The sequence below is a fragment of the Calliopsis andreniformis genome, chromosome 2 (assembly GCF_051401765.1).
Source record: "Calliopsis andreniformis isolate RMS-2024a chromosome 2, iyCalAndr_principal, whole genome shotgun sequence".
Classification (NCBI taxonomy): domain Eukaryota; kingdom Metazoa; phylum Arthropoda; class Insecta; order Hymenoptera; family Andrenidae; genus Calliopsis; species Calliopsis andreniformis.
Window position 1 is genome coordinate 11,773,369 of NC_135063.1, and position 27,705 is coordinate 11,801,073.

Here is a 27,705-nt window from a genome sequence, read left to right on the forward strand (position 1 = left end):
ATCCCCGATGCAAACTGCACTCGTTCATTCATCGAGAGGGAAAAGATTCGAAGAGAGTCATCAAACGGTGACAAGCTGCGACTGTCGCAGGGGTCACCGCTCCTCCGACTGAACCTGTAACACTCTGCAGACCGTGTAACTCTACCGTTGTCAGGTTTGCAAGGCAACGGTAACGCAAGTAGTGCCATTGATGTACTTCCGCCCTGTGACCATCTAACGGGGTGGCGAGGTGCATGCGCGGGCGTGCAATCTGCAATCTTCATCCTGCGATTTGCGTTATTCTGTGACACATGTGATGATTACACTGCTGTCAAACTGTAATTGGAAATAAGTGTATGGAACTCTGATTCTTGAAGGAACGTAACTTTGCATCTGTGACAGGCAGCTGTTCTATTGCAGCTCTCTATAGAATTATATTTCTATATAATTATAATTCTTCTAAAGGAGCACGAAAATAAAACATGACAAAAGAGGCTTCGTTTCAGAGTTATTACATTATTAGAATGGTGCTGGAAGTTCGCCTGAGGTGTGTCTGACCCGAGACCTATTCCACTGTGGGTAAGTACTAGCCAGGTCAGACGCAGAGAAGTTAGTAGAATGAGTCAGTTCAGACAGATTTCACGCGCATTTTAAGTGTACCTTTGCTAATTAATAACTCTTAAACAAAGTGTCAAGACTATTCCATATTAATTAACATTATGGAAAATAAAAAGATGCCTCACACTTTAACCAGTATCTACAGTACCCCAAACTCTCGAGTATCAAAATCTACAAGCTGACCAAAGATTTTACATAAACAGAGTCTCAATATACCATATATGACACTCACTATAAAAACCTAAGGAAGCATAATCCTCCAGAGCTGCTCCATTCGAATACCGTTTCCCTCGACCCGTAATCCTACTCAGGAGTAGGAAGTTCGAAATATTAAGGAATCAAGATTGGCGGATGAACTGTTAACAAGGCTCGTTTTCGAGTGCCATTAGCGTGGCTCGATCTCCCAGGAGTTTCGTGGCCGCGGATCTCCGAGCATGGACTGTGGTCGCCAGTGCACTGACCTCCGATCCATTGCTGGCAACCAACGAACCGACTACTCGCCGAGTGAAAGTATCCGCGGTTATACTCGCTTAGTATAACCCGTGGCATGTGCGTGCACAAATATACAGGCAACCGTGGCCGAATATAGTCTGGCATACCGTGTTCCAAAGCTATGCCGAATTCTGATTTCTCGTTGGCATCGAACGGTGCTGGCAGTTCGATGAGAATTCCTTTCGCGAAAGAGTGATTCCTTCGAGGCAACTGAGCGATTCGTTTGCTCTCGAGGAGGAGGAGTTTTAGGGGACAGACATATGATGTCTGTCAGATGTATGAGTAGACTGTTTACTGCGTTTATGTGCTTGTTATAGGTTCATGGTCACTTCTAGTATACCTTTTGCTTCTACTTTTCTTTTAATTAGTCCTGTTTGGTTTTAATTCTAGGCCTAGGTTTGATGAGGCAAATATGAATTATTGATATGTGGAGTTGCGGAGTCTAGAAGAAATTTGGTGTTAAGTTTGAAGTGTAGTGTCCCTACACTTTCTGGGTTCATAGCTGGTAATGAGTTGTGAGACTATGTGGAGTGAGAGCTGTGTTTGAATATAAATATTGAAATGTGTATTTTATATCTAAAATTCTATTCCAGTGTAGAGTACTTTTTACTATTATAATTACTTAGATCATAGGTTTTAGAGTTAATTCTGTTGCCATTTTGAGATGTTTCAATGTGTTACAAAAATTGTATATGAAAATATTGTAGAAATATTCCAATATAAAATATACGACTATAAAAGTTCGAAATCACCTACATCATTCATCAAGATAAGATCATCTAGAGATCCTACAGCTTTATTCTATTACTCTCCTACCTCTACTCATTACTCTTCAACTGAAAAGTAATGTTCCATAGAATACTTTCACTAGGCCCATAAAGTCGTTCTAAAAGCAATCGCAAAGTAACCAAAAGACAAAGAAAACAGGAGATACTAAAGAAACGAGCGCAAACTGAATGCGTTACGCGTCGGCCCGCGATTGTTTGACGGTTCAGATACCCTGGCGAGTGTTGCCAGTGATTTCTAATGGAAATCGCGGTGGCAGTGCGTCGAGCATAATTCTTTCATTCTCTGCGCGCGCTGGCACGCGAATGTACGAGCTTTCTAACTGATTTCAATACTGGCGTCGGATTAATAAGCCTGGACTCACCGAGCGTTCCGAATCGATGGGATCTACGACAGGGTTACCGTGAAAGAGGAAAGGTCAGACGACGAATGATTCTTTCTCCTTCTCCCTAGCGTCTGAAGAAGTGTGTCACCATTGGGACATGGAGAACGTGTCATCTTTGAGAACATATTAAACCTGAATAGATGAAATACTATATATATAAAATAATTGAACTTAAACAAAAAACATAGTAATTCCCCAGTTTATATATGAAAATTCTCTTTTGTGTAAATAATTTCAATTCGAAAACACAGAATTAGATTCAGTCACAGAAATATGAACAACAATCCCATTTAAAAGACGAAGCAAATTTGCATACAGATTCCATTTCTCTAACCACGTCTATATAATTATGCAATTGCATAGAAATCCACAGTCCAGTAATTGCTGAAATACCTCAGAGATGATTATACTTCTCTCCACAGTAATTTTTCTTAAAAGCTGTCGCGTGTCGAAGTGCCGATAACATCGAGGATAGAGATGCTGGAATTTCGTAAGTGTGCTTATAAATCATTTGTTTGTTCATGGCGGTCGAAGGACGAGGCCAAGACGCGGGCCTCTGGAACAGTAGTTATCCAGGGCCTTCAATTACTCCCACTGCCGTGCAATTATCGTCAGAATCGCGATGCCGCTCGGAAATTGCTGCATCCAATGACGTAGCACGCGGCGAAAATTGACGTTCATCGTCCGAGAATGGATAGCTTCGGGACGTTTCGTCGCAACGCAAATTGACCATTGCCCAGACGGTGGCTGTCGCAATGAACGATTACGTTATTAACAAGCGAAACGCTTCGTTCGCGATCGATGATTTCAAGCCGATTCAGCGTTAATCGGCTGCATCGTGCATTCCGCGTCGAACGGAAGTCATCGAGAGACAACGACGCGCTATCAATTATTAATGAATACCGTCCTCGATTCCTTTGGCTGATGCTGTCGACCGATGTAATCGCTGACGCGCACAAACGACTGTGGAAATATTATTTTATATCGGTTTCGGGGGATATCGATGATTTAGAGAGTTGAAGAGGAGTTAGAAACTTGTTGATTCTAATCTGGCTTGATTGGAGAAATTACATGAAAGAGGCTTACGAGATTATTGTTAATGAGGGAGATTTCAATTTTGTTAGGATCTAATTTATTCTAATTATTTGTTAGTAAAGCATTTGTGTGCAATTTTTATATTGATGGTACACTGTAAAGATAGATGATTTATAGGTAATTGAAGTTTGAACTATTTTAAACGAGTTAAGTTTCTCTAAATGATCTAAATCAGTGACTCGTGTTACTATTTGGTTTAAGTAATATTAAATTTTATACTATTTGTGATTAGTTATAGATTTCTTGTTTACTAGCTGAAAATCTATCAAGATTGATTAAAATACAATATTTTTATAATTTAAGAAATTTCAAGTTGACACACACAATAATATGCCTGCGTGAAATTGTTATAGTGACCACAAGTTGTAACCACAGAGCAACTATGAATATATGCTTGAATTCCTCTGTCACACGGAGTGGTCTACACCATAATAATTTTTCTAAGCAATTCCAAACTTGACAAAAGAAAAAAAACGTGCGTACGTATCTACAATGAAGTTGAGTATCCCTTAATTAAATCATGACTTCACGGCTTAATAATTTTTACGTCACTCGACCCATTCTGATTGCGAAATAATTCGTTCATCCTGTGCTCGCAACGCGTTTTCGTACTTTCCATTTTTACAACTCACGAGCTCGAGTAATCGTGCTGCTTTAATGACGGCCACACAGGTGCATCGCGATTATGCGAAATTACAGATCGATTGCCTAACTTTGTGTGCTTTTCTAATGACAAATAATAGGCCATGATCGTTTGGTTCTGCTTTCCCCTGGCAAAACAACCGTGACAATTTCTTGGTACGTTCGTAGGTATGAATTTGTTCCATTTTGAGCCTGGAGGTATTACTTCGATGATAAACTGACGGTGAAGTGCGTTCTCCATTGTTGAAAGAGGGAACAAGTGTTCCCTCTCAACGTCTAAGTGAAGAGTTGTGTGCACTTCTGTTACTCACTAAGGAAACATTTGTCAGAAGCATGGATTCATCGATCATACGAGATTGTGAAAATGAATACTTCATGAATAATGATCCTACGTTTTCCTAGTTATGGAAATGTTAAATATTTTATGTGGAACGAGTTAAACCTGGCCTGACGGTACAACAGGAAATATTGGAAGGTTTTTTTGGCTTCGTTCTGGAATTTCTAAATATTAAGCTAACAGGAATTTCTACTATTTGTAATTTGGTTGGCAGGTTGTGTTACTTGATAAGTTTAATGGCTTGAATAAGTTGCAGATAAAAAGTGGGGACTTCGACTCGACGGAGATAGGTAGTCACCAGGCGTTGAAATCTCCAGACGACATGTAGTATTATTGTAGGAGTACTATCGTAGCTCTGAGATTATTAGAATTTAACTCAAATTATTTGCAGGTCAATGCAAGTAATGCAGTAATGCAAGTATTATTTACTCGAGATTGGGGCTACCTTTTAGAGTTATTAATTGTTGCAAAAAAGTCTAAATTTCTTCTGCCTGACATATTAGTCATACTAGACATAGTAAAATTAGTAGAATAAGCTTTAAGTCAAACACAACGAAGCCAGTAGATCAAGCCTCAAGTCAGACACAACAAATTATAAGTCAGTAGATTCATTCCCGAGTCAGACACAGTAAAAACAGTAGATTAAGTCGTAAGTCAGACCTACTGAAATCAGTAGATTACCTTCCAAACACATTCATACTTATTTCTCAAGCTACCAACTTCCCAAAACTACCTCTCTCCCTAAAACAAACCCACCACAGCTCGCGACCTCGCAACACCCAAAAAATCGAAGCCCAAGAAGAAACCCCTAAAATAAAGCTGCCTCAAATTCCTAAACCCGACAGCTAAGATTCCAGAGGCTTAAAAATACCCTCGCAGTTTTTTCCCGAAACACGTGAGAGGCCAAGCTCAGCGAGGGTCCCTCGCGTGCACCAGCATCGAACGCAGTAAATTTAATCGAGCAATAAAGTGTGCTGCCGCGAGGCGGCTCGTAAATAAAAAGAAAGAAGCGGGAAAATCTCGCTGTCTTATCGACGATCCCTCCCGTGCCTTTTGTCTCTCGGATCTCGCGCGAGGTCGTCTTCCTCTCCGAGGCCGTCACGTTGCAGCCGTTTCGAGAGCAACGCCCAGCAGACTCTTATATCCCTGACGGCAAGACACGCGGAGGGAGCCGAGAAGGGAGGCGAGCAAGAAGCGGATAACGAGGTGAAGGAGAAGAAGGAAGGAGAGGTACGGTCATCAGTGGAAAGATTAAGAGGAGGAGCAAGGACCTCCAGCAGAACCGGTCATCGTCGTTCGTTCATCCGCGTAAACGCGTCTTCCACATCGCGGAGGATCGCGCTGGACCATTATCCGCGCTTAGGATCCGCTCAGTGGATCTTCTGGGACACCGTGAATAAATATTCCCTCCCTCGATGTGACGCGATCGTTCCCCGCGACTGTGGACCGCTCGATTGCTTCGTTATCGATATCCCTCGGCCACTTAAAGCCTGTTTATGTTTCTATTAAAATGTCCCTGGTGTACTGTCACGTAATAGTATTAACACATTGGCACACGGAAGAGAGAAATTACGTTTGAGAGGCGAGGCGGTTAATGGGCGGGCGAGGATGTTCTTCTACGAGTTATTTCTACGTGTAACTGTAAATAATGGTCGAGATTGAATCCACTCTGAGAAACAATTATTATAGTTTCCTGGCGTTGTCTTATTTCCATTGCGGCGGAATTTAGAGATTCTGTATTGCGGTGGCGAGAGGCGAAGGATCGATTTACTGTCGTTGCTTGAGGAAGTGGTGGATTGTACCTTGAGCTACGTTTGCAGTAGGCAACCGTTTCGTCGGGGAAGCGAGTTGATCATGCTGAAAGCGATCAAAGTTGTCTGTGTAAAGGCTACTTTAATTGAGTTGAAACGACGATCGTGCTTGACTCTAGGTTCATCAACTGGGTTGCTTGACTAGAAGCTTTATACGCCTTTCTCAATTTTCAGATTTTCATTCTCTGGATTTAAGCTTTAATTAATTCTACACTGATACGATGACACTTAAGATAAGAAAGCAAAAACAGTTGCTTTTAATAAACTTAAGTATCACTTTTTATTAATGAAGGCTGTTCCTGTTTTCTAACAAAGACACTGACTATTAATGTGTTAATTATATAATTCTACATCGCTAAAACAAGAAATAGAGAAGAGGTATTAATTATGTATGCTTTCCGTTGAATAACTGCTTTCGAGTTGTTTCTTTGGCTATCCAACTAATGTCTAAATATGGTTCAACGATCCTACCTTTGCCCACGCGGTTTACGTAAAAAAAACAGAGAAAATTGGTCCAGCAAGAGGCTGCTTTCGAGATTGTTACGAGAACGGAGGATTCGTAGGATGGCGAGGACGCAAATATGCGAATAACTTTCCAAGCTACTTCGTTCTATCTTGCAAGTTCCGGTGGGCGGCGTGGGCGTTCACCAGGTGGACGTTCATGGCGCGTTAGCACGAGGATCGACCTTACAGAGATCAATCGATGAACCTCGATCGCCATCGCCTTCTACGCCCACGGAAAAACGCGAGCGATCGGGGCTGGTTAATTGCTTAGTCGGCGGTGAAGGAACTCGGGTTCGATGTTGTAATATATGAAGGTATGCGAATATTCAAATGTAAGAGGCTCTCCATTCTTGAAAATCCATTTTTATAGTCAGATATTAATATCAGTGGCTTCAGATATTAATATTCATCTTCAGATCAGATATTAATATTTTAGAGAACTGAAATGTGTCTGACTTAGGACATATTCTACTGACTTTTATGTGTCTGGTTTAGGGCTTATTCTACTGACTTTCCTATGTCTGACTTGAGACTTTCTCTACTGATTTCACAGTGTCTGACTTGGTGCTTATTCCACTGACTCCACTGTGTCTGACTTGGGACTCATTCTACTGCCTTCACTTTTACTTCAATTCTAGGCACTCTTACAACAATTACTAACCTTGGAAAGAAGTTCTAAACAATTTGTCTTTCACTCTTGACTTTCCTCCTACCTTGACATGTAGATCTATCCCTTAAAATTTCTGACACTTCTTATCAATCACTCTTTATAATTATAAACCTATCCTGCAGAGAACCTACCTACAAACTCAGTAAACATTAATTCTAACTTAATCACCTGCCTCAGGATAAAAATCTTCCCTCAATCATAGGTTACGAGAATCCTGAAGCCACCAACCTTTTCCCTCGCGATCCCAGCAACAGACTAAAGAGATCTGGCGTTGCTCTCTTGACTGACAAATAAATGTTGATGACTGGTCTCGGGTTCAGACGGTTCGAGGAGCGACCACTTACTTGGCGTACGCTTTCTCCAGAAGTGCTGGCCAGAATTGATCGCTGTGACGGCTCTGCACGAAAGCCAGCCGACCATGGATCGCTGGTAGCCTGTCGTCGACGAGAACTTCGACCCAGGCGCCGCACCACCATAAACGGAACCTGAACACTCCAGCGTATTCGGCGGTCGGTGATCCTGGAGGTTCGCCGCTGCTCCCGAAGCCCTGGTCCGCTGGCACCACCCTGTAGAAGAGGCCTTTGCTGAGGTGGAGAACGCCCAGGCAGGAGACCAGCCACTTGTCGCCTGGATCAGAAATAGAGATTTTAAGCTCTGATGTGATTTTAAGATCTGACATGGTTTTAAGTTTTGAGTTTCAAAAAATGGGAGAGAGGTTTGAGGGGTGAAAGGATGTTTAGAGTTTTTTTGTGGTGGGTGATAAAAGTTTGGGGGATTTAAGGAATATTAATATCAGGTTATTGTATTAAATTTTCTGTTTTTTCTTTTTTTTTTGAATATATGAATAATTCTTAGAGTTACGACTGATATATTTAGTATTATATTTTGTTTTTTTTTCATAGTGTGAATAATTTGTTGGTACTTTTAATCTGCACAAATCTTTTTCTTGCATACAAATTGCAGTTTTTCCAAATGAACGTTAGGTCTAAATTTTTAAATGAAAATTTAAAAAGAACTTTGTTTAATGCATATTAAGACGTATCGCGTGAAAGATCTTCATCGCTATCCACGTTAATCAGATTAAATTTGCAACACACAAGCAGCACAAACTTTTACTGAATTCGAATGAGGTTCTATGTGTAAATTACAGACGAATTCATATCAGAGGGTGAATCATTATTAAGTACAAACAAGTGGAGAAAATTGATTTACAAATTAAGGAAGTTACGTCTGATTTATCTTATGTGTGACTCTAAAATGAACATTCTATAAAACACACCTGTAAATTAAGAATAAATTTAATTCACGTTGAGTGGTAAGTGTTGCACGAGTTATCATTAATTAATCCAGCAAAGAGGCACGACAAGTACGACTAATTGCAATCAAGATGAAATGCGTGGAAGTTAAATGACGAATGACTTTTTATTTCGTGCTTAGACAATACAGTTCATCGATCAGATCTTTAAAAAGAGACCAAGACGAGGGGAAGGTAATAACGTAAAACGTTCTGTCGTTTTACGATCGCAGATAATGTTCTCACGATGTTACGACACGCCGTCATTACGAATGTACTTCGTCTTTCATAAAGTCTGCACATCGACGCGAAGAGAAGAATCGTTCCATAATTTATGGAATAATTTCGAAGCGATTATTCATGGATTCTCACGTTCGCCTCTATTCTGATACAGAACATGTTATGCAACATTTTACTATTTAATTACTCGAGTTCTTTAGGAAATTATGTCTGTATGAATGAAAACACAAACTAAGAATTTTGATCAACGTATATACATACATTTACGCAAACAGAAAAAGTAATTTCGTTTTATAGATCCACTGAGCAGAGTATTATGAAGAATGATAAAAGAAATGCCCTTTATTGCACAACAAATAAAATTCTATTCCATCTGTTGTTACTGAGAAATAAAGCTAGAAAACTTCAAGCTTCATAAACTCTTCAATTTCATCACTCAAGATTAAATCGCGGTTATAGTTACATTGCATCGCAAATAAAAATACCTCAGAGCTGGAAGGTTGCAACTGCAGCAGGTAATTTGCTAAAAATAAGTGTCGATTCAAAGTTCCTCTCCCAGCAAATGATTTCGTAAAGAAGAAATTTGGTGGCATTGGGTCACGTAACGAGGTAAAAAAAAAGTTTAGCCCAAGAAGGTAGGCGTCAATTTTCCCTGTTCAAATTAACTTCTTCTGGTAAATCAGCGCAAATGTAACCGACGATCGATCATTTATCGCGTAATCGTCGCTCGATTAAACCCCCCCGCGTGTCTCTATTCGCGAACGGGCTACGTCGATCCACTTTCACTATACCCAGATCAGAAAGACCTGGTTTCGCGGCGCAAACTTTACCGATGAGTTAACCAGTGTCCAGTTTATGCAAGTAAACAAATATTTTTCCACGAGAGCAAACCTGTCCGTCTGATCGAACAGGTTGAATAACTCCAGGCGAATGAGACACAATTGTAATTGAACTCTCCGTGCCTCTAGCCCGATTTCCAGGCTGACATCTGTGTCAAGAACCACGGCGATCCGCGTTGTGCAATGGCTCGGGGACGACGCAGGCGATTTCACATTTTTACGAACGTAAATATTGAATTTAATGGTGAACCTTCTGGGTGCAATTGACCTTTGTACTTTTTACTTTTTCTGCGACTTCACTCTGGCGCGCTTTAATGGAAACCGATGGCACATTTCATTGTTGCAATAGAAACTGGAAAATACGGACTAATGGACATAAGAATATTTATAGCTTGCATCAAATGTGTCTGACTTGGGACTTATTCTACTGCAAGAGTCAGACACAGCTGTGTCAGTGGAATAAGACAAGTCAGACACATTTCACACACAGGTCGAGGTTCAAGTACATCTTTAGCAATTAATAGCTTGGAAATGAAGTCTGTAACATAAGTTTTTCTTATTTTACTGTGTGGAATCGTGCTGTAAAATTTTGTGACACTCATTGTCGAATATTTTGCATACAACTTTATTTTATGTATCGAAATAAATACCCAGAAAATATTACTAGACAATAGGTGTACAAACTTCCCAAATTCTTCGTTTATATAATTTTCATTTTCGTAAATATGTGACTACTTTTTCAATAACTGTATATTTTTCCTCAAAAATTGATTCCGAAATTCTTTTCCTCAAGGAACTGATTGTGAAACTAATTAAAAAAACTTATGTATGTATAGTCACCGAGACAATACTTCCCACTTCTAAAATCGAAAAAGCACGCCTTCCAGTCCTTTCCCACGAGGAGAAACTAATAGATCTCCGTTCTACAGACTTAGTGGATCACGATCTCACCGAGGCGCGTAGGTTCAGCACGCAGATCGCGACTGGCGCGAAAGTGATTTCAAATTAATGCGAATTAGAGGCTTTCTCCGCGGCTGGCATGAAAATAAGAGACGGTGTAGTCACCGTGGATCGCAAATTATAATTACAAAGCCCGTAACGATCCCGTAACCGTTGTTTCCGCTTTAATGGGTTCCCCAGCCGCGAGCGCTTACCTAACGTTATCAAACATTAAAATAATAATTGTTACCACGGTCGCGTTATACGCTTGCATTCTTTCCCTCGCTGCCAGGATCCCAAGTGTATGTGTGTCAGTGGTTATAGAGCGGAAAAAAGGTGCCTCGGTTCTTTAAATCAACGAGGAAGCATTGTGCAGACGCACGTACCTATTTCCTTGCGTGAGCGTATAATATTAAATGACAGTGTCTCTCAGTAAACCTCTTTTTTTAGAATGTGCAAGTTGTATACATTTCTTTTTTTAATTTTGTAGTGGTATGTTTGAGATTCTAAGAGAATGCTAATTTTTCAGGTACTAAAGGATCACTAATTTAGGTTGAAAAATTGTCGATTTTTGAACTGCTAGAACTCAGTGAAAAAAAATCGTACAGTAGTGAGTCTGCGCTCATTTCAAAGAGCAAAGCCTCTACTTTCTCATCCCCGAACTGAATTTTTCTGAAGATCATATTTCACTCAGCTGCAGACCGAGAAAAGGAAGGTGGTGTTTCTCCGAATATTTTCCGAATTCAGACGATTCTCCAGAGCTTAATAAATTTTTCCCGCGACCAATTCTGCAGTGGATTTCAAGTTTGAAGTCTCCCCTTTCCAAAGAGTCCTTAAAAATTGCTCCATGATTTTTTTTCTCTGATTTATCGCACTTTAAGTAAAAAGTTTGACTTATTATATACCCTATATCACTTATTTCCTAATCAGTGCATCAAACAAGTAATAAATTCAATTCTTCAACATTTTGAAATCAAACTTCTATAACTACCAGCACGCGTAACAAAGTCAAACAGCTACTGTCTAAAATTCCAACTAAATTTACAATGTCTCCCATTTTGAGCGTCACCCATCTACATATCCTCAAACAAAAAGCACGAAATGAAAGACTGACGAGACAACCGATGACAAGCATCGCTACCTCGAAGAAAGAGGAACTCGTCAAAGGCTACTCTTCAATCATCCTAATGTAGGTCGGGAAAAAAGAACGATCGCATGTCGTCGTCTGAGCAGCTCGCGCGTGCTCCCGCACGTTAACGGGACAAGTTGCATTCGCGAGCATGCCAGTGCATCTTCAGGAATGCGCGTGCACGAATTCCCCCGTCGCTCGACTTCCGTCCACGGCGCTCTATCGACTACAAGATTAGATTAAGTCGGCAAGACGCGTTCCAGGGACTCGTGTCCGCGCTCGAGTCGTGTAGCTCTTCGAGCACGAGATATGGACGATCGACGAGGGGAGCGTGCGCGATAAAGATCCTCGGTGACATTAAGCGCGCGCGTTACGAACGCGTAGAAGATGAAATATGGAAATTGACGAGGAGGAGAGGGAGAGAGGGAGTGATCACGCAGCAGAGACCTCGAGGAGGGATTATTCTTGGCACACTTCCGTGTACGATAAACTTCGAGACTCGATTAGACTCGCTGGCATCCGACAGTTCGTAAATCGCTCCTCTAGCGAAGGTAGGAACACTGTTGCATCGGGGAACAGATGGGGTGGATGTGTTTATTACGCTGTGTAGGCTCGATCGGACGGTTACTTCCCTGGGAAGTTGTTTCTGCTTAGCTGAGAGAGCTGAGTCTTTTCAGGCGCGAGCAAGAATAATGCAGGAGATTATGCGGGGTATATTGTGGTTAGATGGTGTTGAGGGAAGAAAAGTGATATTGTGTCAGTATATGGGGACTGAAATAGCTTGTTATGGGGATTTGAGAAAGTGGGAAGGGCTATGGAAATTTTGAAGCTTGGAGTTTGAATACTGGAGAGATCGAAAACTCAAAGGTCCAGGTGTTTAACAATTTTTTTAATTGAAATGTGGGAAAATTGAGAGTTCGACAGTTAAAAGAGTTGAAGTTTTAAAAATGTGAAGATTTGAAAAATTCAAAATTCAAAGCTTTAAACATTCGAGGATATAAAAGGCTGCAAGATTGACATGTTAAAAAGTTGATTATTTTCGAAGTCCTATATACTTATTTGAATTTTCAGACCAAAACCTAATGGACCACTTACTCCTAATCAAATTTAAAACAATCTTTTCAAAAATTCAGCAATCTACGAAAACATATAAGATCATTATCTCCAATAGCTTTGGTGACTCCATAAAGAACAAATTATTAAAATGAAAAGTGGTTACCTAACTCAAAATTGAAAGTGAACTACGTATATTGTCAATCCAATCAACTATATTAGAGTCGCTTCAATTTCCCCCTTTTGAGAGCCACTGAGGTTGCCACATTCTTTCCAGGTGATGCAAAACTGAGGATGCGCGAGGCAACCGTTTATGATTATCACACAATCCTGCATCATGATTATTCGTTAATTAAATCGTTAAGGAACATCGAATACACAGATCGGTTGTTTTCTCACAGATCGAACCTGTTGGAAGAAAGTGATCGCAACGAAGGCGTCTGTGGAAACGGCCACGCTTTATCTCCCACGTTCGTCAAAGGTTACACAGTTGGTTTCAGGGTTTACGCGGCTTCGAGGTCGTTGATAGAAAGAGTTGACACGAGGGCGGTTATTCGCGTTTCTGTAGCTAACAACATCGCGTTGGCGTGAATTATGGCGTTAGAACTCGATTCAACTTTTATGGTTTATGGTTCTAAAAGGGTGTTAAATCATTTCTTAAGTCTCGACGATTTTAAACCACCATAAAAGATTCTCGATCCTTAAATTTCTGTAAAACTTACGCAATTAAATTATCCACGTCAAACTGGTTCAAAAATATTTGTTGCGTGTATTGAAGTGAAGGTTTTACTAGGAAAAATAGATATGTAAATTTGAAATTCAAATGACTATGTGGCAACGCACATATAACAGCTATTATATGTTTAAGCAAACCTAAGATGAACTTCTCCAACCCTAGCTTGTATCAAGGGATCTGTGCAGTGATTTACAGGTTTGCTAACACGTGTACACGTGAACCCTATCATTATGTTTTATCGTGCATGGATTCTGCGCGCTCCAGAGCAAAAGGACGAAGATGAAGCGGGAATGTGAAACCGGAACGATCAGCTTAGTCACTTCTCGGCTTCTATCTCGTTTCTTTTACTGCTTGGAACGTTTTTACCTCATCTTCGTTTCCAATAAACTGAGAGGAATGTATAAATGGTAGCAGGAGAAAAACTTGTGTATCTATTATCTGTGTGTGTATAGTTCTGGATCTTTTTCGCTCGAAAATGAAATATGATAGAGTACTGCTAGTTAAATATTTTCTTACCCATCTTTCCAGGTATGACATCGAACTGAGCTGGCGTGTCGCTCACGAATATTGGACGATTGCATAATTCCTGAAACATGAAGGATAGAAATTATAGATATTTCAATTTTTAAATATTACAATATGTAAATATTCAAATTTTCAAATATTTAGATTTTTAAATATTCAAATATTCAAATATTCAAATATTCAAATATTCAAATTTTCAAATATTCAAACATTCAAATTCAAGTGCATGTTTAAATATTTCAACCATTAAAGTAGAATTTTCTTCAAAATTCAGTTACAAATTCAAATAATGGAAATTGTATCTCCCTTAAAAGACTTTCCATTTTTCCACGTTAAAAAATTCTATATCTCTCTAATCAATCACAGTACCACAGATCCGACAAGTCATTTCAATTTTCCCAACGACTCATTGTCAGTGAAATCACAGAGGGTTTCTATCACTAATGTACACGGCTCGTTCGAATCGCACACGTTTCGATCGTCGACGACACTGTTTTCAGCACAGGATATCCAGATGGCTGTTTCTATTCACCAGTCGTGTCACGCTCTCCTTCGACCCCTTCCGGTCACGCCAAAAGCGTGACAGTTGAACGGGCGTGCACACGTATCGCGTAATGTGTTAACGCAATTGTCGACCTTGTCGTAGAAACGTTTTTGTTACGATCATTATACGCAACTCGGAGAACCATAATGTCTCGTTCACAAGGCAGTATAGGCTCCAGTTACCGCGACGGCAACCTTACCCTCTTGCTTCTTTTCTTATTTCTTGGATCACAGAGCACGGGGTTACGTAACCGAGTGACCCAGGATCGTTGATCTCTCGATTAAATATTCGATTTAGTGTCGATTTTTTCCCTTTTTTATCTTGTCATTGAATCAGTGAGTTGGAGAACAGTACAAGTCCAGGAATCACATTTTCAGATATTTGGATCTAATGTGTAGGTCTATGTATTTTATATATTTGGATTCCATTCCCAGGGTGTAGTCAATCCACTTGTTTTCTGTGTGACTTAATACATTTTGGCTCTGGAAACTAGATCCATCTCTTTTGGCTTGACACTCTTTCAAACACCAATCACTTCTTTGATCCCTCTTCACCTTATTTTTCCTATCCCCATTTTTCCCTTGTCTTCATATTCATTTTCTTTACGTGGTCTCGAAAATTCAGTGCCAAGACTTCTAGGGGACATGTGATCCTCATCTGATCTCGATTTAATTTTAAGACAATTTGAAACTGGCTAATTATGGACTTGTAGATATTCTACAACTCATCGATTCAAGTTTAGTATACCGACAAGTTCAGTGTGAATCACTTGGGAACAATTCTCAGAGGACAATGAACTTCATCTCTGCTCAGCTTGGAAATAGAATACCTCAAATTGTGGAGCTTGTTTCTAGAGATGCTCAGTTGTTACGAACAATATACTCCGTGTAGATATGCTCAGTTAGGCGTGAAAGTTAAATTCTGAAATTTATATTTCTTGTTTAATGATAGAGTAAGAAATGGTTGCGGGGATATTTGTTTGTATTCAACAGGGGCTGATAATTTTAATGCTCGCGTAAAAAGAGGAAGGAACGTGGAGTAATTGCTACGCAGGATGATTTCTTTGGAAACAGGAACCGTTAGTAGTGTCGCGTTGGGCGAAGATGCTGTTACGCGATTATAACCACGAAGATGACAAAGCCGTAGGCTACGTGTCAAGGTTGCATACTGTTTCCGTTACGGTTCCTGGGTTTCAGATTCCTCGTCCTTCCGTTCTGGAGGAATTAGAGCACGTGAGGAATTAGACGTGGCTAAACTGCTTTAGAAGAACTGTTGATCGAGGCTAAACGAAGTTTTATGAATACTTAACTCTGTGTTAGTCATAGTGTAGAGATGAATTTTTTATTTCGGCTGTTTCAGTGTCTGCATTTTAGTTCTTCAATTTAGATATCATTAAGATAACCTGTTTCTCTAGTTCAAAGTTATATGAGGAGATTGACAAAAAGTATTAGGAATTTTAAGGGATGATTTTACATGGTAAAGTAAGATAAAATTGGAAAATCATTAATTATTGAAAACATGTATAAAGTATGTTTGAAAATGTGTGTCTGACTCGAGACATATTCTACTGATTTCATTGTGTCTGTTTTGGTATTTATTCTGGTGATTTTGATGTGTCTAGTTTGGTGCTTATTCTACTGATTTCATCGTGTCTGACTTCGGTCTTACTCTACTGATTTCGCTGTCTGACCTGACTAATGCACACTGACAGTAGAATAAGTCCTCGAGTCAGACGTATTTAACTACGCACATTTTAGTGTATCTTTAACATAATTAATAATTCTATTGTACTGTATTGTATTTATATTTTATTTTAATATAAATAGATTTACCTTCGGTCTCTTCCATTGGAACTGAAATGGTGGTGTTTGATGGTAGAATACCGACGCCTGTGTCGCTGGAAACTCAGGGTCCTCCCAAAGTTCACCTCGTTTCAAGCACGAACGCTTGATTCGTTCGTACTCGCTCATTACGTCCTGAAACAAAGAATTTTACGAATTAGAAGAGGAATAATTTGGGAAATCTTTCTATGTCGTTAGTAACCATTACGTAGCTGATTACATAATTCAATTTGAATCAATATTCCACTAGCGTATCCATCATAGATGTAACTGGATCAACGTATTACGTTATCCCATTAATATTTATAACAAGAAATTAATAGCAGGTGTACGTGCCTCACCTACGTACTTTTCATCACCCTCCCTTAATCTTACAACAGTTACGATCTCTTTGCGAAAGAGTTCCTGCATGATTGCAACGTTAACAGATGTCACAAAATGATGACTTGAACACTATATGTATATTAAATTAATTAAAAGAAAAATTGAAAGCATTCAGATAGCTTGAAATATTTATATACAGTTAAAGAATTATTTACGAAACTTTAAAGAAGTGACACTTTAAAGAAACTTACTAATTAATAGCTATTACTTATCAACCCTAAAATATTTCCCTTTTTACATTTAATAAGGATTCCTTTTTCTTCATTTTTGTTCTACCTCTCAAACCCACCTGATTTCGTTTTATTTACATTTACTTAAATAATTTGTCTCTGCAGCTAAATCAGCTTCGCTAACAACACTCGAAGATTGGTATCGACCTCGATAGGTGTGATAACACGTTTCGAGACCTCATCGAAGTCATCGTATCGGGGCCAACACTTTCTCTTCTGGCGAAGTCTTTGTTACTGCGTTCTTTTTCTATATTCGCTTCGAAAACGCGCTAACCAGCAATGGAAGCGGTTACAGTAACCACTCTAATGTAAATACAGAACGAAGAATCCAATTGTAACTTACTGTTGCCCATGGAACACCGCCCCTTGCGTGTACCACTCTCTACTCTCGTGCCGTAAATTATGATTCGAATTAACGGGGGATAATCTTAATAGGTGCGAACGGTTGTTTCTCTTTAACTACACGACGCTGGCAAAGCGTGACTTCCAAAGAAAGCCTTATTTTCCGAGAAAAAATCTAGCACCGTGTGCTGTCTTATAGTAAACGAAACAGAAGAGTAGAGTGCAATAATAAGATAGAGCATCGGTGCCAGTCCTGCGGTTATATTTTATAGCAGAAGTTGATTCCTCTTCTTCGTTTTACAGCACCATAAGACATATTCACGATAGCAGTAAATAATAACGAATAGGACATAAATTGACTATTGTAAAATATTCTACTGCTAATTCCTCGATGACTTAATAACTAGACAGCAGACTTTTATGGAATTTCACTTCTTCGCGAACACAGTTAAAGAAATGGAACTTAATTCATTTACTTCTTCTTTCACCTGCTACCCTTTGCGCTTTATGTTTCATATTTCCTGTATTTCCAAATATTATATGCATTCTGTAACATTACACGTATTCAATATTTCATAAAAGCATAAAACTCTGCAGTCTATCGATCATCTTTCTCATAAAACTATTTATGTATCACTCTACACTAATTTCTTCTTTATTCATCTTCACGTATCTCTATTTATCCTCCCCTTCTTCGAGGCATATCTATTTATTCTTCCCTTCTCCAAGGTATTTCTATTTATCCTTCTCCCCGTAAAAGCCATATTCTAAGAGCAGTCGTTCACATAATCTCGTTTTATGTTCGGTTCGCCCATAAGGAAATAAAAGTAATAACTATTCAATTAAAAGTGTATCCCGATAATATCCAATCCCGAACCACCTCGGACAAGAACTCAATCTTCAATTTCCTTTGCGCGCTCGTTCCACCGTCTGCGAAACGCTTTCAGTTCTAACGATCCCCGTCGATCGAGTCATCGCCGATCGCCTCTGCCATTACTCAGAGTCATCGTAGCGGAAGAGAACCAGGCGGCGGCGGGGGCATCGATATTGGTCATTCGCGGAGCGATTGGAGAGAGGATGTTCGCCACGGTTGAACGAGCCGCGACAGGGACGATCATATTTTGCAACGATGCTCGATAATGCGTTTTCACCGCGCGGCGTAGGCGACAACGCGCGAGAGGAGACGCGGGGACCCGTGAAAGCGTCCGCGAGGTTGCGAAACGCGTAATTGCGCTCGTTGGACCGGCTCGTTCGGGCCATTGCTCGGACAGAGGCGGCCTAACGCGACCGCGGAACAGTCCTCGACGCCAATTAAGATCCTAACGAGACGACACCGATCCGCTGAGTTAATTAGCCTGGCTAGAGAAGCAGGTTCCTTCTCTCGTCTCTAACCGCCTCGAACGACTGCCCTCTCCGTTCCGCGTCGCGCCGCTGCCTTGACATACCAGGCTAAGGCGTGCCTTTTTCTATTGTTGTCGCTCGACGAAGGGTCCTGTGTCTGCTGTTGTCGACCTCCTCGACCTACCCCTTTCTGCAATAGGGTGAGAGCGGTTCAGGGAACGCTTTTAGCTTCGGGCGACGTCACTCTGATGGTGTGATGGAGATTTTCGAGTGTGAGTGTCGGTGGGGATTAATTGTTTCGTGATGGATTTGTGGAATAAGCACCAGAGTCAGACAGAACGAAATCAGTGGAATAGGTACTAAGTCAAACATAGGGAAATCGGGAGAAGCGTCTTTAGAACCAGAGATATCGAAATCAGTAGAATGAGTCTAGTGTCAGACGTAGTTAAATCAGTAGAATAAGCTCCAAAACCAGACATCGCGAAATCAGTAAAATAAGTCCCAAAGTCAGACACATTTCACTCATACGATAGCTACCTTTTCAACCATCAGTAATTCAGAAGCAAAGTCTCAAACGATATTTCATTTGTCTTCATGAACACCCTGTATATTTTTCTCAAATGTCTCAATTCCAATTCTTAAGGATCTTCGTACGAACTCTGAGTTTTCATATCTTGGGTACGATAAGGGCCAATAGCATTGCTTTATGTTAAGAGTGTTCTAACGAAATTATTCATGCGTGTTTCGATTTTCAATAAATCCTGACTCATGTTAATATCATAGGAAGTACGCTCCACGAATTATTAAATGGCCTTTTACTGTAGTACCCTATAAAACAGCAAATAAGGAATCGCTCTGATATCCTTTCCACCAATCGAAGCACGAATTACACAAGGATATAACAAGAAACCTTCGCAGTTACCTATTAGAACCTGCATTCTTCAGAGATGAAAGTTTCTGAGCCGATAAGAGGCAACGGTAAAAGGTACTAACAACTCTGCTACGAATCCCCATTTACGAGCCAGCATATTCTGTAATCTCTTCGGTGGAATATCTTGACGTCAGAGGAACGAAGCATATGTTTCCTACGATTTTCTTTATTACACGATTATAGTAAATAGTAACCATGAGAGTTCACCGTTGAACCCTGTCGTGGGTAACGCGTTCGTATCTCGCGAATGATTCAGACTGTCTCGAATAGGTTTTAATTCTGCGAACCGGTTTCAAGGCAGCTGTTTCGGTGCAACAGTAACGAAGAGGAGCTACGATCGAAACCGCTGTGTACATAGTGAATATTCGCGTGCTGTTCCTCACGATCTGGTCGATCCTCTCGCTTCTAACGTTCCCCTGGAAGATAGGCGAGTCATGCCTCCTGAGGCCTCTCGAAACTCATCACAGTTTCGAGCGGAGTCTTGTACCGTTTAATCCCCTTTCATTCTTGGTTACGATCATCCAAGGGTTGCAGGCTGTACTATTATAGGATCGCAGGTTCTAGTAGATATTTTTATATTGTGGAGATGCTAACTTCTTGGTATGTCTTAGGAAGCTTAGAATTTAACAGATAAACTTTAATTTGATTGCTACAGATTATCTTCTTCGTTTCTGTTTTTGATATAGGTATCACTTCTGTCTGTAGAGGCACCAACTTCAGAGAGCTAACTTATAATTAGCCCCCTTGTAAGTGAGGATAAAATATTTATTCTTAGAGTCTTAGAGTACCACTAATGACAGGATATTTCTTTTCCATTTGCACAGTGTTTCTGCACAGAGGGTTCAATTCTTAAACGACAAGACCCAGATCCCAGATGGCTACAAGTAATCTTCTTGTACGCCACTGACAGCTCCAAAGCCTGAAAATATCAGCTAAGAATTGAAGGAGCCGCTTCAGGTACGAAGATCAGCTTACGATCAGCTACACCTAAACTTTCCCTGAGTTCCTGAAGAGATCTATCTTCCCAATCAAAAGTTTCTCAAAACAAGCAAAACACAGTTTCCACGTAACTCATGGTCAGCGTGTTAAACCTTAACCCTAGCACGATCTACTTTCACAATTCCCCTGCAATCGTTCCAGCTACAATTTCCTCGACTCGGCGTACAGCATTTCACAGGAAGCCAGCATTTTATTTAGACTCAGAAAATCCCCAGCTTTTTTGCTAGTCGGAGCAATCATCCGACCCCATAGGAAATCGCGAAGAGAGGACGTTACGATTGCCCATGGCCTGTGCCTCAGCGAGGAACAGATTTTACATCTTACGTGCTAGGTTATTCGACTTCGCCTTCCGCTAAACCGAACACTTCTGCGATCCATTCTATACGTTAGCCAGCGTATAATAGCTACCATACTCTCTGGTACCGGTCGGACTAGTTTCACGCTTGGTTCTCTCGCGCGGCCTTGAAGCGCACGAACCGCCGCCGTTCGGCAAAGCCGCCGTCGCGTCGAAGAAAACCTTTATGGGTTCTTCTGGTTTCTCTCCCGAGAACGTGGAAATCGCGTGTCCACAATCATTCCTGATACCTGCACGCCTTCCGGTATTTGGAGCTCTGATAATGGGGAATGGGAAGCTGGATCTCCTTGACAATGGGCAAATATCATTGTGATACTACCTGATGTTGTGAATAATAAACAGAATTTTTATTTTAGCATAGACGCTGCGAAATCAGTAACATAAGACTCGAGTCGGACACAGCGAACTCAGTAGAATAAGTCTTCAGTCAAACACAGTGAAAACAGTAAAACATGTTCCAAATCAGGCACAACTAAATCAGTAGAATAAGCCTCCCAGACAGATACAGTGAAGCTAGTAGAATAAACCTTAAAGTCAGACACATTTCAGTCGTACTTAAAGCGTTTTTTCTTTACTCTTCTCTTTACTTTAATCGTATTTAAAGGAATCATTGAAAAGGATTTTAATACACGTGAATTCTTGACTGGAAACAGTTCATTCTAGGTTGAACTTCAAGAAAATGGACTTTACACTATACACTATGGATCTTTCGGGATTCAGGATAATCCAGACAACAGGCATCGGGAGTTAGGCAGCTGATATCGACTGCCTACTCCTAGGCACAGTGATAAATAGTTGCCTCTCTCTGCAACGTCGCAGAGGAGTGTTTTGTGCCGCCACGCTACGAACAGAGCGGCGAGCCTTGGAACGCAAATTATGGACCCGAGCCTTGGAATGGAGATAATAAAACGAAGCGTTTCGGGTCGCGGAGTTATGGTAATAAAGGGGAAAATCTCATCGAACGAAGAAAACGGAATTGTGCAGATGGAGAACTGTTATAGAGAACAGCGAGTGGGATGGTGTGGAGGTCGAGATGGCTTAAGAGGAGGGACTACTTGCGAGGATCAGCGAAGTACTAGGTCATGATTCTTTTGTACTCAGGGAAGGCAAAGTATGAAATCGTTAATAACTAAAACGAAGTGTGTTTTTTGGGCACTTGAAATCTTTGGTTTGTAAAATAGATTTACGAGACTTTCCATAGTATTAAAAACAGCGTTGTGTTCTGTAGAAAGTAACGAAACTAACTCTGCATGACTGTTGCAAGAGTTTCGATGAAAACTCTAAAGCAGAGCAGAACAAGGCTAGAACGTTTCACAAGGTGCCTTCCACTTGGTTCAAAGCCACGGAAACTATTAAGTAGCCCGAACGTGATTCAGTATTTACGTCCTCGATGAGTAATCGTTCACTTTCTATTCGCTTGAACGTTCTTTTTTCTGCTTCTTCGTGCATGTTCCAAAGTATAAGTAACCCCTCGACTAACATGAATATTAACAACTGCAACGAGACAGCGCACGAGTACCAGGAACTTTCAGAAAAACATGAAACCAGTCTCGGCGACTGCTAAATAGAAAACAAGGACGAATAACATGATTTCCGTAATTTTTCTGTTATTACCTACGCCCACAAGATCAAGCAATATACGAATACTGTGTTCAGTTGATTCAATCGTTGCTGAGAGTACGTCGTAATGTAATCGAAGACACGTGCAACTGATATAACGTCGAATGGTTCAATTGAGGACTTCTAGTCTCTCTTGTATGCCTCTGGTGTATAATAAGAGAGGCGATTAAGACTTTATCGTTAACGGGAGAAACGCGTATCAAATGAGAAGGTTATTTCTTCGATGGTAAAGGGGACTCGACGAGACACTCGCGTAACGGGATACGTACAACCATGGATGAGCGTTCTCTGTAACCTCGTGCACTACGACCTTAATTTCCTTCCCTCTATTATGTCTTGCTCTGCTTTTTATCTCCTCGTGCACGCCAATTGTATATGCATTATAGTGCTGTGTTCAGATGTACAGTACGTAATCGCTTAAACGTTCTTCAGTGTTTGCCACGTGTGCATGGGTACAGAATTTATTGATTGCGAGCTCAATAAACAAACAAGACGTTTTTATGTGTGGATAACATGTTTGTTTTATTATGTTCCCATGGTATGCTATAAAAATCTAATTGAAGATTAGAATAGAATAGAATTGATTAGGATTATTTCTTTTACTATCTCTAATATTAGGAGTATCTCTACTAATTTCTATTATGTAGAAAGGTTCTCTAAGCACTTCTAGGAGTTATGAAGAAGAGATTAGAAATTATAATGATCTCACAGGTGTTCTAAAGGCCTTGACCTCTCATGCTTGATCGAAGCTGCAGAGATTCAAGGGGGAAAAACAGGAGGCACCTGAGGCTTGGGTCAGGGGTGGATGGACAAGTCCTTCTGGTCTCTGAGGAGTGGGAAATGATTGGGAGAGAGTCGAAGGTAGTTATCCCTAGAGGCTCCTTGGCAGATTCGTCCTCGGTGGCTTCACCGAGGCGACTGAGGATTTAATGACCCTCGAGATGTATTTATAACCCCCTGGGACAATGACGTCAACATGCAATTAAAGACTCAGTGGCTGATTGACTTCGCTAAATCAAACTATTGAATTATTTTGCCTAAAATTAGTATTTCTAGAGCAATGATGTTAGCATTCATTCCTGTTGCACATTTGCAGTATTGCATTTTTAGGAACAATTGAATTTTATGTTTTAAACGGAAAAGTAATACAGATGAATATTAAAATCACTAAATTCTGAAACCAAGCACTTTTGATCTTTTTACGTAACTGGCATCTCCACACAGTCCTGTCGCACTAATTTGAGATATAAATAGCTGATTCGTGACACCCTACACCACATTACTACGTCTCCTCAAGTTGCATTCGTCATTGCACGCACTAACACGCAACTCGTACTGATATGAATACAGAGGAAAGAAAAATCTGTGTATCAATTCAATATCAATTTGAGTACCCAGGAGAAGGGTCGTATCAATAAACCACCCCTTCTCCTGACCCAGAAAAGAAGCAACAAGTGTAACACAGGCTGACATAGACGAACGCGAATTTGCCACGAAGGGCACGCGTTCGTGCATCTCACATATTACTGTCTCGTGCAAAGCACCAAGTCCAGAGGCATTTGTCTCCCTGCCCAGTGCACGAAGCACAACTCAGTTGGCGTCTTGAGCGACAGGTGCGACGCTATTGTTCTTCTCTCCTTCATTACACAGTGACACGTGTCACCTCTCTGAATTGGGGCGAACAGGACGAAAATGAGTATTTTCTACTCGCCCTATTTAATACACATTTACTCGTTTTAATATACAAATTGAGATTGATAAAAAAAGATTAATTTTTTTCCAAAGTATGGCTAATTTCGACTGATGATAATTTTAGTCTTCAAATTTAGTATATTTGTGTTTCTATATATTTATATTTTCTATAATTATCATCCTCGCGTGACTAAAACCTAGTAAGCTAATTATACCATACCACAGCAGAAAAATCCATTAAAACCTAAAGGTTACAAAATGATCGTTACTTTCCTGAGACTCGAAAGGACTTTCATCAAACTCCATCGATGAACGGATGCGGCTGTTTACCCTTGCGTCACGAGATAATTTCAGGAAACGTCGAATGAAAGCAAATAACCGGCAGCACGAAAGCCAGCCAAGCGACCCAACCACCTGCGTTTTACGAAGACACCGCTTTTCTTGTTGCACTTTGGAATAACAGTTATCTGCCGCGCGAGGGGATGAGAGGGCGTCTTCGCGGAGGCACGATCCTCTTGTCGGGAAACGAGGGGGTCAGGCAAAAGGGTAAACAGTAGATAAAGATCCCTGTGCGCTCGTGTTAATCATTTCCGACACGCACCAAGCGTCCTGAAGGGGTCAGGTGGTTGAGGAACAAACCTTAAGGTCGACCAATGCTACTTGCTCGTGGCTACGCTTTACAGGGAATCGCTGAAGGAAATGTATCGAGAAAATTTGCATATACGATGTATTGTACACTTGTATCTAAATTAAGGTATGACGAAAAATCGACGATTTTCCTCCTGCAAAACTTGTGTCCTCGCCATCAGTTAATCTCGTTAGCTAAGCGATTCCACTTTCGAACGACTTCCTCTACGAACAACAAATTCTGCTTGCAAAGTACACGTACGTTTACGTAACAACAGCCGCCAAACGTGTTGGATATCAAACTGGCCTCGCGAGAGGCAGCCTGTTCCAAGATTTCCTGTCGCAGGATTCTTTTCCTGGTTTCAGGATCAGGAAGCAGTCCTGGCTACCTCGTTTCGATTTATGCGCTCGATCCGCCGGAAATCGCGAAAGACAAATGGGCAGCAAGTTTGCTCCGCCACGGTTGAGCAGAACTGGAAGTGGAGTACGCTCGAGCGAGCTTCAGGTGAAATTTCATCTCGCGGGGGACCGGAACAGCTACGTAGGAGATTTTCCTGTTGGCAGTGTCTCGCTCACGAGATGTATAGAGAAGAGCCACGATCTTTATTCTCCTCGGAGCCGTTTTACCTCAGATTCGTTCGCACGATAATGGAACAGCCTGTAAGCAGTCACTCGTGCTCCCACTACCTTGGCAAATACCGGAAATTTGTGCAAGCGCCTGAACGTTATCGCGCGAGCGATCGGGAACCGCGAGGCTTGATCTTCCACGCGCGTCTGAGTCCCCTCTTTTGGCTTGTGGTTACGCGGTTCCCTTCCTATGCATCATCGTGCGTAGCTAGTCTGTCAGGAGAGAATCTTGGATGCTTTATCTCGCCATTTATCTCGGCTGTGTTCTTACATCGGGTTGAGTATCTTCCTCATTCCGGGAGGAAACAGATGTAGTGATTAGGGAAATTGTAATGGTGGAGATGGGGATGGTGCGTGCGTATCTTAGATTCTATTGCGTAAGGAATTCAGAATTTTGAATAGTTGGGTATTTAATGACTTGGGTATTTTAGCACTGGGGTATTTGAGCACTTGAGTACTTGAGCACTTGGGTATTTGAGCACTTGAGTACTTGAGCACTTGAGTACTTGAGCACTTGGGTATTTGAGCACTTGAGTACTTGAGCACTTGAGTACTTGAGCACTTGGGTATTTCAAGACTTGGGTATTTGAGCACTTGAGTATCTGAGCACTTGAGTATCTGAGCACTTGGGTACTTCAAGACTTGGGTATTTGAGCACTTGAGTATCTGAGCACTTGGGTATTTGAGCACTTGGGTATTTCAAGACTTGGGTATTTGGGCACTTGGGTATTTGAACACTTGAGTATTTGAGCACTTGAGTATTTGAGCACTTGAGTATTTGAACACTTGAGCAATTGACTACTTGAACAATTGAATACTTGAACATTTGAGTATTTCAATATTTGAATATTGAAAAATCTCGAAAATTATTCGAAACATCCATAATTTATATTCTGCCTTTGCGAATAGTAATAAAAAGAATTTTGATTACCAGATGATTTGACTAATCCTCAACTCTAGAGTAAAGGAAGAGGAAGTAGTCTTGAAACCGTGGCACTGATTGAGAGGCAAATTATACAGGATATCAAAGAGGTCCTACCAGAGCAGGATCGATCTACTAATGAGATACTAATGATCAGTTATAGCTTGTCAAAGCTTCAATATATAAGACGAATCTTCCCTAGTACTGTATACGGAAAAAGGTATTTATGGTCTTTCTCCGAGGATAAGTGGAAGAATCCACCACTGAGTTAGTGGAATACATCATATTGAAGAGATTAAATGAAGACGAATGTACGGATGAATACTATGCGAAGACTGATACGTATTCTAAGAAGAACCACGATTTACGTTGGTGATATAAAACCCTTTTTTTGTAATCACAATACCACTCAATAGGATGTATAAATCAAGAATTACAAACGAAAGCACTACAGTCCTCCATCCTGAGTCACCGTACGAGATAAGCCAGTGGTACACCATCTCGCATCTATTATTAATATCGTTCAATTATTAAACGCACCGTATCTAAAAATATCAGTTTCAAGCTTCCTCGTTATAAGCAATCGTACATAAATTTTCTCCTACGAAAGCGATACACATGAATTTCCTGTGTATGCTTCTTCGAGTGTGCCAAGATTAACACCTCAACAAATGCTAAAGGCATTTCCTGCATGAAGCCAGATAGCTCATTTCTCGTTTAATACGACGTATTATGCGATATTAATTTTCATAAACGACCCTCGATAACGTTCCAAAGCCCGTTTAATATTTATACAAAGTTCGTACCGTTCACCGTAAATTGCTAGGAATTATGTGCCTCGCGGATGATTCAGCGATTACATGACGCGTCGTTCCTGCGGCTGATGTCTGCATCGAGAGAACCGCAACGAGACAAGCTCGCGGTGACTGTTAACCGAGTTAAAAGGACTGTGGAAACGCGTGAGACGTTCCTGTGATTCATTGTAGACGGATGTCTCGCAGAGGCGAACTCGGGAGGCCTTCGAAACGGCCTTTGGATGAATGTTAGTCGACCCTGAGGAGGATCTTGATTCGCTGACTTTCTGTTATACCATGGGTACGCTGTTGTCTAGGCATTTGTCTTCTTTAATATCAAAGTTAAGATGGAGTAAATGAAAAATGGCATGGATTTTTTAAC

At 40.7% G+C, this 27,705-nt stretch overlaps 1 protein-coding gene across 1 annotated transcript in view; it reads right to left on the bottom strand.

Moving 5' to 3' along the window:
- The window catches only part of Calpc (calpain C), a 42,069-nt gene that overhangs the window by 5,735 nt on the left and 8,629 nt on the right, over positions 1 to 27,705 (bottom strand). Inside the window, exons 2-4 of the mRNA XM_076392704.1 lie at positions 16,451 to 16,594; positions 14,066 to 14,135; positions 7,664 to 7,946 (exon numbers count right to left, since the gene is read on the bottom strand). Of these exons, the coding sequence (XP_076248819.1) occupies positions 7,664 to 7,946; positions 14,066 to 14,135; positions 16,451 to 16,594 (497 nt within the window). The remainder of the gene's footprint in view (positions 1 to 7,663; positions 7,947 to 14,065; positions 14,136 to 16,450; positions 16,595 to 27,705) is intronic.